Source organism: Acipenser ruthenus, chromosome 12 (assembly GCF_902713425.1).
Source record: "Acipenser ruthenus chromosome 12, fAciRut3.2 maternal haplotype, whole genome shotgun sequence".
In the NCBI taxonomy this organism is placed as follows: Eukaryota; Metazoa; Chordata; class Actinopteri; order Acipenseriformes; family Acipenseridae; genus Acipenser; species Acipenser ruthenus.
In genome coordinates, this window is record NC_081200.1 from 326,207 (window position 1) to 342,502 (window position 16,296).

The window sequence follows — 16,296 nt, forward strand, 5'->3', positions numbered from 1 at the left end:
ACGACCTGGCCATCCTCTGACACAGATTCCCCAAGGGATCTCAGAGCTGCTCAGGTAGAGGGGTCCTCCTTGGAATGACAAGTTCAATCCATGTCTTGTCTCCTTTCATTTCTCACAATCTGCATCAGGAAGCGTTGGCTGATTTGCATATTGCTTTTCCCAACAGATAGTCTAATTGAACTGTAGCTTTCCTGTTGTTCTCAAATGAGTTCCCTTGCTGTGAACCTGCAGAGCTCAGTGCAGCTGCTCATTCACAATGCGCTCTTCAGAGTCCCCCTTTGCACCAGTGTGGAGAAACTGCACTGCAAACACAATGGGTGGATTTCAGTGTTGAATATGCATTGTCTGTAAGAGACCTAGTGTATGACTCAGACCCTTCGTCTCATTAATGGATTGCCCTGGCGGTCCCTAGACAGGGCAGGCACTGGGATGCACAGCCAGATTGCCCAATGAATCATTTCCAAGCCAGACATTGGGGGGCTCCTGATGTTTCTGGGCTGGATACACTTTGCTGCTCAGCGATTAGTGTCGGCTCTATTCCAGCAATGCTGCAGCACCGGCACGTCTTTACAGCTTGTCATTAGAGGGTGTTCTAGGCCCGTGTTTTAAATAAACAAAACTCAGCTCTGAATAGCAGCCAATCAGAGCTCCATGCCTGATATTGGCTTGAAGGGTCAGTAAAAGCAGGGCTGTGTGCTCCAAATCACAGCCAACTAATAACATGGGATTAATGCAGCGCTGTTTAAATGATAACGTGGGATTCATGCAGCTCTATAAATAACGTGGGATTAATGCAGCTCTTTTGTAAATAATGTGGGATTAATGCAGCTCTGTTCCATTCCCTGAGAATAGGAGTTCTTTCTCTTAACGCACTGATTTAAAAACTATGATCACATGCAGATTTGCAGAGGCAGACGAAGGCTTTAATTCAGATGCAGTCAGCAAACGCTGTACACAGGGAGAATCAGCTGCATCTGCTCAGTCCAGTAAATTACAAGGGCTTGGACTTCACCCTGAACCATACTGCCTTCGCTCTGCTTGCAACCTCGCTCCCTGGGCCCCCTCATCGCATCCTATGGTTTCTCATACCATTTCTATGCTGATGATGCTCAGATTTTCTCTCCTTCCCCACCTCTGACTCCACCATCTCCTCCTGTATCTCTACCTGTCTGTCTGCTATTTCCTCCTGGATGCACTCGCATCACCTCAAACTCAACCTCTCTAAATCTGACCTCCTTTTCTTTCCCTCCTTCTCCCCCTCCTCTGATCTCTCTATCTCTGTTCCTCTGGAATCTACCACAATCTCTCCCTCTTCCTCAGCTAAGAACCTTGGAGTCACCCTGGACCCCTGCCTCTCTTATTCCCAGCACATCTCCACTCTGGCACGCACTTGCCGATTCTTCCTGAGCAACATCCGAAGAATCCGACCCTTCCTCACCAACTATGCTACCCAGTTCCTGGTCCAGGCCCTGGTACTCTCCCGCCTAGACTACTGCAACTCCCTCCTGGCTGGCCTCCCTGCGTCCGCCACCCGTCCGCTCCAGCTCATCCCGAACTCCGCTGCCCGCCTGGTGTTCTCTCTGCCTCGCTTCTCCCACGCAACTCCACTACTCCGCTCACTCCACTGGCTACCGATCACCGCTCGCATCCAGTTCAAGACTCTTGTACTAGCCTACAGATGCCTTGACCAGACTGCACCCACTCTACCTCCAGACCCTCATCTCTCCCTACACCCCCACTCGACCTCTCCGCTCCGCCTGCACTAGAAGACTAGCTCTACCTCCGCTACGCTCCCCTGCCTCCAGAGCCCGCTCCTTCTCCACCCTTGCTCCGCAGTGGTGGAATGACCTTCCTACAGATGTCAGGACTGCCCAGTCCCTGACCACATTCTGGCGCCTCCTTAAGACTCGCCTCTTCAAACAGCACCTGTAGAACTCCTCTGTTTGTATCCTGGGACATTATCACCCTTCATGTAAATGTGCTTTATTTTGCTCTTATCTGCCCCCTATTTTACTGCATTTAATCCTGTACTTCAGAATACTGTAATCTGCCAAGTGTTTAACCTGTAGTACTTTGTATTTAATCATACCCTGATGTAACTATCACTATTATCTGCTGTATTATTGAATTGTGGTTTGTCACACTTATACTTTACTTGAACAAAAGTTATTGTATTTCTTGCTCTTATTGTATTACTTGTATTGTAACACTTGAAATGTATTTGCTTACGATTGTAAGTCGCCCTGGATAAGGGCGTCTGCTAAGAAATAAATAATAATAATAATAATAATTCTGAAATGAAGACGTCTCTCTTCTGCAGAAACTTCAATTATAAGAAACCTCCCCAGACAGGTTTGATGCACGCTTAATTTGTGCTTGGCCTTGGCGACATTAACTGTTTCTTCCTGGTATCCAATCACTTTTTGTGCGGTGGGTCACGTGACCTGAGTGCAGGTAGACCATGGGAATGAAACAGCACAGGTAGTGATTTACCAGAAGAAAAGAGGAGCTGGTGATGACACTCTGTTAAAACTTGCAGTGTGGTATGGGGAGATGTGGCAGCTGCTTAGGAAAGGTAGGTTTGGTCTGCCAGGTAACAGGGCTAGGCAGTGACAACCCATCTTCCTTACTGAGACAGTGCTGCATCTGCTAACATCTGGAGCATTCTAATCCCAGTGCCTGTCACCTGATCACACAGAGAGAGAGAGAGAGAGAGAGAAAGAATAAAGCAGATTCAATCAAATCCCTTTCCCGGGAAGCCTGCCAGAGACTGTCCCCTGTGCTAGATTAAACCTATTAGAAAAACCCTTCCAAGCGTAGCCTGACAGCAGGAGCTGGGATGTCAAGTACTGCATTAACTCCTTCACTGTGCTCACTGCACTGGAGCCCAGCAGACTCCTCATTAGGGTTTCCAAAGGGATAGAATTCCAGGCCCGGGGTTTGGGGGATTTAAAATTGATGTAAAATCCCTCATGGGCAATGGGGGGGGGGGGGGGGAGTCTTCAATATGGAACAGTATAAGCATGCACTGGCTTCATACAGTCTCTCACTGTAAGCTTGTCCGACTGCGCTTCTCTCTCTCTCCCTCATCAGACTGCTTGCTCAGTCAAACAACTGCAGCTTATTGCGTGTTGTGCTTGCAGCACGGTGCGTGTGTCGCCTTCCCTTGCAGGTGCACGCCTTGTCCTGTCACGCTGTTACTTTAAAAACTGTGATCTGATAGATTTTACAAACTCTTTGGCTTTTATGTTTTAATGCCCTTATTTGATTCTCATGCTAAAACCCAAATCGCCAGTTCAATAAAATCCGAATTCAACAAGCTAACCCTAAAAAAGCAAAATAATAGGCTAACGTCTTTCTTTGTGTCGGTAATTTTATTTTATGTGGAGCTGAAATTGAAAATGAACTCCTTTTATGTTGTAGTTATTATTATTTATTCACATAGTTACTGTATGTATTGATCATTTATATAAGGTCATGCATGATAAACACTTAAATGGACAAATATAACCTAACATAAAAGAAAAAAAATCTGCCAAGTACTAAGTCCATTAACCAGTTAAATTGCAAGTTTAGTTGTTCACAAGTAGCCTGACGCTTCAATAACATAAATAACTTAAATACATAGGCCTAATATGGAGTATGACTCCAGTAGAAAGTGGAGAAAGCAGGTCATCATCACTGTCATCTTGAAGCCATCACATGTTTCTGAAGAAACTTTTCATTTTTTTGTTGGAAGGTTAGAAGATTTTTACACAGTAGGCTCTAGTTGTGATCATCTTTTATGACGTCATCCCGTCGTCTTCGTCCGAGTCGGATTCCGAATCGGCTTCTTTCTCTGCTGCTGGTACTTCGGCTCGAGAGTTTGTGGGCTGCTTGGCATAAAGAACGTCCACCACAGCAAGATGAATGCCATGCGCGTAACATGATTCAGCAGGTATCAGCTTACCCACCTTCGCCATAACGGAGGCTCCATCGGCTGTCACACACACTCTGGGAAGACGGTTTATTCTCAACTAGTTCAACACAGGTTTCAGCTGGCATTCTACCATGTACACAAACAAGGCCTAAATTCCAACTTTTTCCTCCACTTTTTTTAAATTCTTCAGCGTCATACACATTGACATTCATGTACCGTCCACGTGCTGACGTATACTCCTCGCAAGTCAAACTAAATCTTTTGCCCTCTTCTTTCCTCTGAGCGATCTCTAACAGCGCTAAGCTGCGTAACTGATTACTATAATCCACCACTAACTTCTGAATAGTTGTAGGTGATTTTGGTGTATCTGAAAACCCTCTGGCTTCCATAGCTTCTCGCAAATCTGGCGATGTACAAAACGCTCTGAATGGCAATCCATTTCTGGCAGGCATCTGCGATAGTGTAGCTGCAAGTGATTTTGTCATTCACATTATAGTAATCAGTTATTTTTCTTTTTTCCAATGCTGACTCTCCAGCACTTGACTCCGTTTTTACTGTCTCTTGTGTAGATGTAGCAGGACCAGCAGCCTATTTCTTCGTAACTGTTTTGTGAACAGACTGTAGATGGGTATGAAGCGACTTTGTAGAGCCACCAGATTTAACCAGTGTGTGATCATGGAGTTCTGGGTTTCAGGTTTGGAATATAAGCTAATGTAAAGTACAACTGGAAAGCAGCATGTCGTTTGCAAGGCAATTTAGGGGTGGGTCCTGCAAACTGCATGTAATCCAGCGCCTGTCCAAACGGACCAGGCTGGCACGGATATTTGTTTTAGTAGCACATGTTTAGGAACGTTTAATATGAAGCTCCAGTTCTATTTTTCCTCTGGTCCGATGCCAGCCCGATAAGCGCCTACAATATATTTCCCTTGACACACAAATGAGAGAAATATAAAAACAAGTGTTTGATTAGTTTCTTCGAATCTCCTGAGTCGTTTCCCTGATCCTGCCTCGGGAGCAGCTCCAATAGATGATTAAATATCAGGGTCAGGCTAAGGATCCTCTCGCCTCCTCCCCCTCAAACTGCGGCTATAGCAATCTGCTCGGCACACCAGTGCTGGCATCTTGTTTGTGCTTTTCATGCCATGTGTTAATTGTTTCTCCTTGTCCTGTTCTTCCTGAAAGGAGGATAGGTAGTTTTTGAATATGTTTTTCACAGATATGCTTTCACACCTAGAGTCACAGAAAACTCAACTGAGAGAAAGTGTAATGCACTGGAATGGTGGTGCAAATCCCACCACAGTGTGAGCTGAGAAGTGTATCATCTGTGGATTGACCATGCTGCAGGCAGATAGACTTATGAAGAAGAAACAGGACGCCGGACTGAAAGCTACTTTGCAAGTAACCACAACATGTTCATTTTGCATTTCCAGTATCTGTGCTTGTGCCAGTGTTGCACATGTATTCACTGGATACGGAGGTTGCCCTGGTATACGGGTGCTGCTTCTGAGCTGGGATGATTACACCAAAGCCCTCCAGTTAAGCCATTTCTTTTGTCTGTTGTAATTACTAAGGCATAACAGCTGGGAGTCGGTTCTTGCATTCGCGAATATTCTCATGGATGTCTCATGATTTAAAAAAGCCACCTCCTGCCCTGTGATGTAACCGTTCTGGGGGGGGGGGGGGGGTTGCTGTGATTGTAAAAATGAGACTCTCTCTCTCTCTCTCTGCTCTACCGGCACAGCAGGGGAGCTACGGGGGGCGGGGTTGCTGTGATTGTAAATATGAGACCCTTTCTCTGCTCCACCGGCACCAGGGAGGGGGGCTTGCTGTGATTGTAAACTTGTAATAAATCTGTATCTGCAGTCTAACTCCATGACTCCTGCAGCTCTTTCATTCGGGGCTGCTGTTGCATCAGAGGCCTCTTTGCTGACATCCTCATCTTCTCACTGCGGCTCCGATGTCTTGGTATTCCCCTCCAGTGCAGCGTCAGGGTCTCTGTGCATTTGTGTGCAGGACACAAAACACTAACCCTGCAGCAGTCAGAGCACAGCACCGTGTTGCAGCTGCAGTAATCTGCCTTGATAAAGCTGGAGTATCTAGAAGCTTCCTTGTTCCAGTAATGGCATAGAGCTCTCTTTTGATATGCACACTAATACTGCAAAATATTACACAGCAGATTATTTGAGTCTGGTTAAATATGAAAAGCAATAACCACCTGTCATGAGACTAATAATAGCAGTCTGTGTGTCCTTTATATATAGTGTGTGTGTGTGTGTGTATATATATATATATATATATATATATATATATATATATATATATAATAAATATATATGGCAATAAAAAATGAAAACTATAATGCCATCTATAAACCACAAACCAGACAAAACCTTCACAGTGTAGTCTGGGCTGCTCTACTTTTTTGTGTAGAAGAATAACTGTCTGTTTTTTTTTAATTACATTGGGAAACTGGGGATTTGGCCTCCAAAGAGCTTGCGTCCTCTTTTCTCTCTCCCATGGTGGTGTTGGCTCACCTTAGTGGAAGATTTCGATGCTGGCGGCTGGGCAGGTGGGTTCCCATCCCAGCAGGATGCCCGTGTTTAATTTGCCCCTGATGGTTGTCCTTGTACCAGTTTATCCTGTGCTTCACTGCAGTACTTCCTGAGTCAGGAGAGCTGTTTGCTGACTGCAGGCATTGTCTTTAACCCGAGCCGTGGCTTGAGCTCTGCCTTCAGTAAGTTTCCTTTCACCAGGGAACTCGTTCTTTAATGCTGTCTCGCTAGTGATGTTAGAAATAAACAGAGCAGCCCTCTGCTGGGAAGCAGGTCTCGGGCAGGCTCCATCGTGCCTGATCATTCCACACTGAGCTGCAGGTGGTCCTTCACAGGGAAGTGGGGAAAGGTCCGTTCACCCCAGCATGCGTGCACACACACACACACACTGTGCTCCCTGTGAGGGACATACCCGTTCACCCCCCACGCGCACACACACGCGCACACCGTGCTCCCTGTGAGGGACATACCCGTTCACCCCCCACGCGCACACACACGCGCACACTGTGCTCCCTGTGAGGGACAGACCCGTTCACCTCGATATACACACACACACCGTGCTCCCTGTGAGGGACAGACCTGTTCACCCCGACACACACACACACACCATGCTCCCTGTGAGGGACAGACCCGTTCACCCCGGCACACACACACACACACACACCATGATCCCTGTGACGGACAGACCCGTTCACCCCAACACACACATACACATACACATACACATACACACACACACACACACACACCATGCTCCCTGTGAGGGACAGACCTGTTCACCCCAACACACACACACACACACTTTTTGCTCCCTGTGAGTGACAGCAGTTGGATTAGACCTCTACAGATCTCTCCAATGGATTAGATCTCTACAGCGATCTCCAACACCATTCTTTCTAAGAAACCTGATTTTAAATAATAATCATTTGTCACTTTTAGCGCTGTCTACCCATGACACCAGTCTGTCCCCTCCCAGTTCTGCAGTCATTGCCTCGCTTTTGTGACAGCTCCAACTGTGCAACCACATTCTGAAACTAATGCCAGTACCCTAGTATGATGTACAAAATCTGACCAAGCAAGGCATTCCTACTGGCTGTTGAACGATGTGGGTAAAACTGTGGTGTATAAACTATAGCATGTGTGTCATGCTAGTTATACCACCTGAAGCAGACATGTTTCTAGAACAATACTGGGGGAAAACAACTCTGAGGAGCAGCTGCTGCTATTGTTTCTATTCTGTGTCAGTGTGAAATTATAGGAAAGAAATGGGGAGAGAAATCTCCTTCTAGCCTAAATCCTCGTTTAGCACTGTATTCTCTCTCTCGTTATTGTACAATGGGAGTGGGTTCCTTGCATAATTAACAGCTCTTCAAAAGAATGCTGTTCCCCCTCCCTCCCACACACATGTACCATCCCATTGACACAATTCAGTATCCTGCAGGCAGATCTGACTGAGGGATCTGTTTTAAACAGCTCCCTCCCTCCTGGTGAGTACCTGAGTCAGAGTCTGCAGTACTGGAAAGAGAGAGAGGAGTCTGTAGTACTGGAAAGAGAGAGAGAGGAGTCTGTAGTACTGGAGAGAAGCAGACAGAGGAACGAGAGAGAGGGGGTGAGAAGGGAGTCTGCAGTACTGGAGAGAGAGGAGTCTGCAGTACTGGAGAGAGAGAGAGAGAGAGAGAGCGGAGAGTCTGCAGTACTGGAGAGAGCAGAGAGTCTACAGTACTAGAGAAAGAGAGGAGAGTCTGCAGTACTAGAGAGAGAGAGAGGAGAGTCTGCAGTACTGGAGAGAAGCAGGCAGAGGAGAGAGAGAGGGGGGGGTGAGAAGGGAGTCTGCAGTACTGGGGAGAAGCAGGTGGAGGAGAGAGAGAGAGACTAAGAGACTGCTGCTGCTGCTGGCACAGTGCCACTGGTCCAGTCATTTATTAATCACATCTTATTAAAGACAATTCCGTTGACACGCAGGGGCCAGCTCCCCCCAACCCTTTCCAATTCACACCTTGACAAGCAAGCAGTGAAAAATGTGGATCGTACTATAGCAGCAGAGTCCTCCTGGGAACCATCTTAGCGCTTATGTTAGTGTCATTCTTTAAAAGAGCGCTTGCCAGCTTTTCTTATCACATTAACATGGGTAGCATTGTCACTGTCGAAAAAGCCTGTGGGGTTCCAGAAGCATTCCGACCCAGCGGACAGCACACGAAACCCTGAGTATGTATAGAGGAGCGACTCCTGACACAGCTCCAACTCTTCATGAGCTTCTTAAGAGCCGAGCACTGACTGAACATGCCAAAGATCTTGAACCAGTAGCTGAGCGCTGTAAGATAGGCTTTCATCGTCCTGTCCAGGACATTAACATAACATTCAGAAGAACACAGTATGGCAGGGAATAGGTATTTGTGTGAGGCTTCAGACTGGAAGTGCATCATATAAAATGCAATCCACAAGGAAAATAATCACCATGGAAACGCAGGGTAGCAACTCAGGCTGCTCCTACATGCACAATTCTGAACATTTACTGAAGTAGGAGCTGCTGTTTGTTTATCTATATGTGTGTATATATATGTGTGTGTGTGTGTGTGTGTATGTATATGTGTGTATATATATAATGTGTGTAATGTGTATATATGCAATATATATAAGTCTGCTAAAATACAAACGCAGTATAATCAAGATTTATATGAAGATGCAATAAACCCATACATAACAATCATTGTCAGTCTCGTAGGCAAAGAAACTCCACACTAAAGTATTATTGAACCATTTTATTCCATTCACTGGTGTTCAGGTACCAAACGCTATTTGCATGCTGTGTTAAGTTTGGTGCTACTGGCCAGCTGTAAAGTGTTGCCCGTGTCATGCTGACAGTAGCTTTTGTTTTGAGAGATGCACATGTGGCGGGTTTCATTGAATTTTGTCCGTGTGATTTACTGGCGCCGTGGTTTAAATGGCAGCTTTCCATATTATAAACAGGATGTACTCTTTAGACATGAAAACAGTAAAACACATCTCAAAATAACGGCATGACACCATACTTCATGCTTTTAGAGGCGTCAGCATTCATGCGCAGAGCAGCTGAAGATTCAGTTACTTCCAGAATGGCTAGAAAATTAAAAACCCAAAAGTCTAGAATCATAAAAGAGAACAAGACCTTTGTTTTTCTCCATATATTGTGAAACAAAGCAGCACTAAGTTACAGTAAGTTGCTATTCACATGTAAATATCTGTTACGTATTTATTTATTTTTATATATATATATATATATATATATATATATATATATATATATATATATATATATCGAAATTGTGTGATTTATATTTCTGTGTTTTGGAAGACTTCAGTATAATATATATATAAAAATGCATGCACAATATTGATATAACATTTTCATATTGTTGCCCACCACTAATATTTCTATACTGTATATTGTAAAATATTTGTTATACTGACTTACCATGTAAGCGGATCAGTGCAGTGAGACTATATGAAGTAGGGTTTACCAGGTAAGCAGATCCATTGATTCCTGCAGAGGAGGTTTGACTTTGTGGTAATCCTTAAACATATCTGGCACCTCCATAGATTTGCCACAGAATCCGGTTTTAGTTCAGTGGAGAGGACATCACGATGCAGAGTCTTAATTCCAGGTATACCATGGGTTATTTACCCCAGTTCTGTTGTTTCCTGCAGCTTACCATGCTGTGCTTTACTATGGTTCAGAAATACTGTTCTGCTTTTCCGAACACATTGAGCTGGAAATAATAATTAAGCATTGTGTGGCTTACGTACTGTTCAGTGACCTCCTGAGTCCCTCAGGTCAGGCTGGATGAAGACTTCTGTTTTTATTAATCTTAATGGACTCCACATGCTTTGACAAGGAAACAAGCAACAAAAGGCTAGCAATTGGAAACGAATGACACTCTGCAGCCGGTCACATGCCCTCCTGCAGCTCCTTCTCTTACTGTACATGCAGTCCCTACCCCACTCACAAGGGTGAACCTGCCCAGCATGTTTCAGTTTTCGAAGCTCTTTAAAGGCTTGTTAGTTGTGTATGACGCAGCTGCAGTGTTCCAATGTTTGTGCTGTGGTCTGTTACCTTCCTGTTCCCCTGAGCAGATCAGCGGCTGTGCTCTGTCTTGCTGATGGAGGCTGGAGTCTGGCCTGTCCAGCTGTGGTGTATTGATGATGGCTCATGAATAAGGCCTGTTGGGCTGCAACTTGCTTTGAGCAAGACTAAGAGCTTCTAGATCCAGTGTACAGCATGGGTACAGCGCGGGGGTACAGCGCAGGTACAGCATTACAGATAAAGCATCGTTTTGTTTGTATACAGTGTTTCCCTCGCTATTCCATGATTTGGTAGTTTATGAATTTAATAATAATTTGCTTTTAGGCCATGTTGTACAGGTACTGTATTTAACTGGATATGGATCCTTTGCTAATTTTGCTGCTTTTCCATATTTCATAAGCAAACAGAGGCTTGATAGCAATATATTTGTAGAAGAAGATAGTTGGCTGATTTATAATGGTTCAGGTGCAGGTTTGAGATTTGGAAAACGTCCAGGAGCACCGTGCCTTATCCTTGGCATCTCCTGTCAACGTTCAACACACATGAGCAGGTTCATATCACCTCTCAAGGGGAAGGATGTTATTCCTAACCCCAGGCTGATGCTGTCTCTGTTGAAGGCTCCAGTCACCGCTGATAAACCAGGCAGTCAAGAGCTCCACAGCTTCCCCAGGTACTGCATGGCTGGGATGCCTGGGTCGCCACGGTAACGGGGATGAATCAGACGTGACATTTCGAATGCCAGCCTCATAGATTGGGTGACATTCAGTCTCTTGAGAGAGCGAGTGCGTCTGTAAAATAACAGGAACCTTTTAACTCATCCCCTCCTGGGAACCAGCTCCCCTTTTTGATAAATCTAGTGCACCACAATGTGATGATTTGACCTGGAAAGCCATCTCATCGTTTACCCTTTTCAAATATTTTATCTTTTCTGTGCCTTCTAAAGTATGTTTTATCTCAGTTTTCAACTGACAAAAAATCTATTAATTTCTCATTTTGAGCCGTTCCAGGTTTCGCTTCAAGCGTTAATTGTCAAGTGACCTCTGCGCTGATGCTGTGCAGCTCATTGGAATACCTGGAATGGATGAAAACATCCTGGAAGTGGAACTCCATGTGCCACATCCCTTGTTTCCACTGTGCACACGTCATCCTTTTGGAACCCTCATTGCAACTTTCTGACTGGCCCCCAGTCCTGCATCCGGGTTCGATTCCTCGCCTGCTTCACATATTTCATATTGTGCTCTATTAGTACAGGGAGGTGAGGATGGGGAGGTGTTGCATTAGAGGTGTGAGTGCTGCAAGCATGAGACGCCTCATTAGGAGGCTAATCCTCTGTGTGGAGCCGCTATCTTCTAATGACTTCCGGGGGGTGTTAATAAGCGTTAGTCACAGTGTTTAAAATATCAGCATTTCTCAGGGGTGTCGGAGAAAGGAAACCGCACAGCCCTTCATCTTCATGTCGCACCTTCTCACTTGCATGCCTGGCAGCTTGTGCTGTGAGCGCGCTGGCTGCAAGCCTCTCTACTCCTTACTGTGTTGTGTGTCCATGCTGTAATGGGCTGTCATTTTCAGGGACTACAGCAGAGACGGACGCAGCAGCAGTCCAGGTACTCCCCACACAGCACAGCATCAGCAGGCATCTTTTCAAATGGGTTTTGCAGTCTTCCATGGTGTATGGAACGCAGGTATTGAAAGGGACATACTGTCTTTGTGAACAAATCCCTTCTACAAGGAAGCCCATTGAAACTTACGGGTACCTACATCTCCCAAGTAGAGGACTATCTCCAAGTGTTTACAGATCCTTCCCCAGCACATTCACACACAGGCAGGACAGTCTGTCACACACAATGAAGTTTATTTACTTCTTTTATCACCAGGTTTGTGATTTTATTAAGTGTTTGTGAAAAGTGACAGATGGGCATCAGTGGAGACTGGAGTCGGCTGTTTATGTGAAGGAACAGTAAGTTACATTTCATTGAAACACACGCACACTTAGACACACATACAGAGCCAACTAGTCTCTACAATAGTGTAAACACAGAACGAAAACAAATACAAAAATAAACCTTGCCTAACTCATAATGTGTCACAAAGCCCTTTACTGTGGCATGAATGTAGAGACCTAATTCCAACACAAATGATTGCTTACATCTTATTGAAACACGCTTTCAGTTGGGATTTCCAAACAGACATGCTGTGAGTGATCTGATTCTAAACGTTTGGTGCTCGGCGAGCAAGTGCCCCTCCACCCTGCCCTGAATACCTGCTATTGAGTCCTGGCCACAGTGTGGATCAGAAGAGTGTACAGTGAGCTCTGCAGGGTGAGTTTGCACTCTGAGGGAGGGGGTGCTGCTCCAGCGGGTTGGATGTGAATGGGGTTTGCACTCTGATGGGGAGGGGGTGCTGCTCCAGCGGGTTGGATGTGAATGGGGTTTGCACTCTGATGGGGAGGGGGTGGTGCTCCAGCGGGTTGGATGTGAATGGGGTTTGCACTCTGAGGGAGGGGGGGCTGCTCCAGCGGGTTGGATGTGAATGGGGTTTGCATTCTGAGGGAGGGGGGGCTGCTCCAGCGGGTTGGATGTGAATGGGGTTTGCACTCTGAGGGAGGGGGGGCTGCTCCAGCGGGTTGGATGTGAATGGGGTTTGCACTCTGAGGGAGGGGGGGCTGCTCCAGCGGGTTGGATGTGAATGGGGTTTGCACTCTGAGGGAGGGGGTGGTGCTCCAGCGGGTTGGATGTGAATGGGGTTTGCACTCTGAGGGAGGGGGGGCTGCTCCAGCGGGTTGGATGTGAATGGGGTTTGCACTCTGAGGGAGGGGGGGCTGCTCCAGCGGGTTGGATGTGAATGGGGTTTGCACTCTGAGGGAGGGGGGGCTGTTCCAGCGGGTTGGATGTGAATGGGGTTTGCACTCTGAGGGAGGGGGGGCTGTTCCAGCGGGTTGGATGTGAATGGGGTTTGCACTCTGAGGGAGGGGGTGGTGCTCCAGCGGGTTGGATGTGAATGGGGTTTGCACTCTGAGGGAGGGGGGGCTGCTCCAGCGGGTTGGATGTGAATGGGGTTTGCACTCTGAGGGAGGGGGTGGTGCTCCAGTGGGTTGGATGTGAATGGGGTTTGCACTCTGAGGGAGGGGGTGGTGCTCCAGTGGGTTGGATGTGAATGGGGTTTGCACTCTGAGGGAGGGGGTGGTGCTCCAGCGGGTTGGATGTGAATGGGGTTTGCATTCTGAGGGAGGGGGGGCTGCTCCAGCGGGTTGGATGTGAATGGGGTTTGCACTCTGAGGGAGGGGGGGCTGCTCCAGCGGGTTGGATGTGAATGGGGTTTGCACTCTGAGGGAGGGGGGGCTGCTCCAGCGGGTTGGATGTGAATGGGGTTTGCACTCTGAGGGAGGGGGTGGTGCTCCAGCGGGTTGGATGTGAATGGGGTTTGCACTCTGAGGGAGGGGGTGGTGCTCCAGCGGGTTGGATGTGAATGGGATTTGCACTCTGAGGGAGGGGGGGCTGCTCCAGCGGGTTGGATGTGAATGGGGTTTGCACTCTGAGGGAGGGGGGGCTGCTCCAGCTGGTTGGATGTGAATGGGGTTTGTCCAGTTGGTTACTGTTTGTGTGAGTGAAGGTGGACCTGACCTGATCCCCGGATAGGATCGTATTTTTGACAGAGTTTTCTCTGCTGTTTGTTGCTGATTGACTGTTAAGCGTTCTTTGTGTGATTCTGGGTTCTGAATGAGGGCAGGTGTATCAGTAAGCAATAATCACAAATCTGCTGTATATCGTTCAAAACACTTCCCAATGCAAATTATTTGGGAATATTGTAGCGGTCTAAATACCAACATTGTTTAAACGCTGTGTACTCCTGTTGGGCAGCATGTGCCGTGAAGAGATTCATTCAGGGGATGCTCTGTTAGAGTGCAGTTTTGTTTCCAAACCGACATGTTGTGTGCGCTTATTAGTTGTGTAACTCTGAGCCTCAGCCTGCCAGCATGAGGGATAAAGTTGCATTACTGAGAGAGGGCTGTTTGGAAGCCGGAGCCTGTTGTTGTTGTTTGAATCATACTGGGCTCCAGATTGTATTGTTTGAGGCACTCGAGTGTGATGTTGATTCTGACAGTTTCACAATCCCTCGGTTAGATTGGCCCATATGGCGTGCTGCTGCAGTGATTTAAATTCACCTGCTGACAGAGTGTCTGTCTGTCTGTCTGTCTGTCTGTCTGTCTGTCTGTCTCTCTTTCTTTCTTTCTCTCTTGCTCGCTCTGTCTGTCTGTGTGTCTCTCTCTCTCTCTCTCTCGCTCTGTCTGTCTGTGTCTCTCTCTCTCTGTCTGTCTGTCTCTCTCTCTCTCTGTGTCTCTCATTGCAGTGGATCACTTATGATTCAGAGTATTTCATTATTTCACTACACTCTCACATTTGCAGAGAACATGGTTTGATAATTCTTACTTTATTGTGCGTGATTGTAAAACATGCTTTCCGTCCATTCATCCTTCCAAGAGACCAAATAGATAAGATCTGTGTGTGTCCTTCACCCTGCGTTACTCAGTAAGGAGATAGAGCTTATTGGCACACAGGGGCGCAAGGTGACATGCAAGCACTTGCACTTTTCAGCTCCAGGTCAGCTTTGGGTCTTGGTCCCTGTTGATTTTTCACGTCAATCTGTAAAGCAGAAGGAGGTCATGCCCCCCATGTTTTACAAGCCGCAGTGCGGATGCTTCGACGCTGTTGTCTGTGTAAAGCAATGGCAGCAGATACCAGCACACTAACTGACTATAACTGGAGTTGGAATAGCGAATTCATAATCCGCACTTGCTACGGCTCCACATGCTTGCATTACCTGTGCTGTCGAGTGCAGTCATGTGAATGTTCCTGTTCTTCTGCTGCAGGCTGTGGGAACAGTTCGATGAGCTCCGACATGCACAGCTGTGGCTTCACCTCCATCACCAACATCGACTACTCTGCAGTGTGCATCGAGGCCATGGCAGCGCGGCACAGAGGCTGCCCAGGAATGGACTGGCATCAGATGGACGCCCGCTCACTAACGTTTGCAGAGGGCAGCTTTGACGTGGTGCTGGAGAAGGGAACGCTGGACGCCATGATGGTGGAGGAGAAAGACCCCTGGCGCGTGTCTCCGGAGACCAGCGAGATGGTGCAGCAGGTTCTCAAGCAGGTATGAGACACAGCTGCACAAATACATACACTGTAGTGAAAGCACAGCAATGTGAAAGCATAGTAAATCATAGGGAAGCATTGTAAAGCATAGGGGAGGTATTCCAAAGCATAGTAAAAAGCCGGGTCGGAGTTTCCCAAAAACATAGCAAAGTGTATTAAAGCACAGTGAAAGCATGGTAAAGCACAGGGATGCCAAGTAAAGCACAGACAGTTCTGGTAAATTAGCCAGTCCAAAAACATGGCAAACCAGAAAGTTACTGAGTTCCTCCAGTCTGTGTCCACAGATCTCTCTGCTGGTACAGGCTGCTCCCCTTGTGCAGTACCAGCATAAACCAGTATGTGTGGGTGGGTGTCTGTGTGGTTGGTTCGTGCGGGTGGGTGGGTGTGGGTCGATGAGGTTCGTGCGGGTGGGTGTGATTCGTGAGAGTGTGTGCGCGTGTACATGCATACACACAGAGCTTTGTAGTACAAGTGGGTTACGTCTAGCCTTTTTATTTCTCCAATCAGATTGTATTTTTGACAAACCCTTCCTCCTCTTGTGTGTAGCACTGCATGCTGTACCAAATCTACACCCGTGATCTACATTATGTAATTAAGCAACTGATATGGGTT

The 16,296-nt window shown here is 46.8% G+C and overlaps 1 protein-coding gene across 1 annotated transcript in view; it reads left to right on the forward strand.

The window, feature by feature from the left end:
• Positions 1 to 16,296, forward strand: part of ece2a (endothelin converting enzyme 2a) — a 49,427-nt gene that overhangs the window by 7,563 nt on the left and 25,568 nt on the right. The window contains exon 2 of the mRNA XM_034029161.3: positions 15,399 to 15,682. Within this exon, the coding sequence (XP_033885052.1) occupies positions 15,399 to 15,682 (284 nt within the window). The remainder of the gene's footprint in view (positions 1 to 15,398; positions 15,683 to 16,296) is intronic.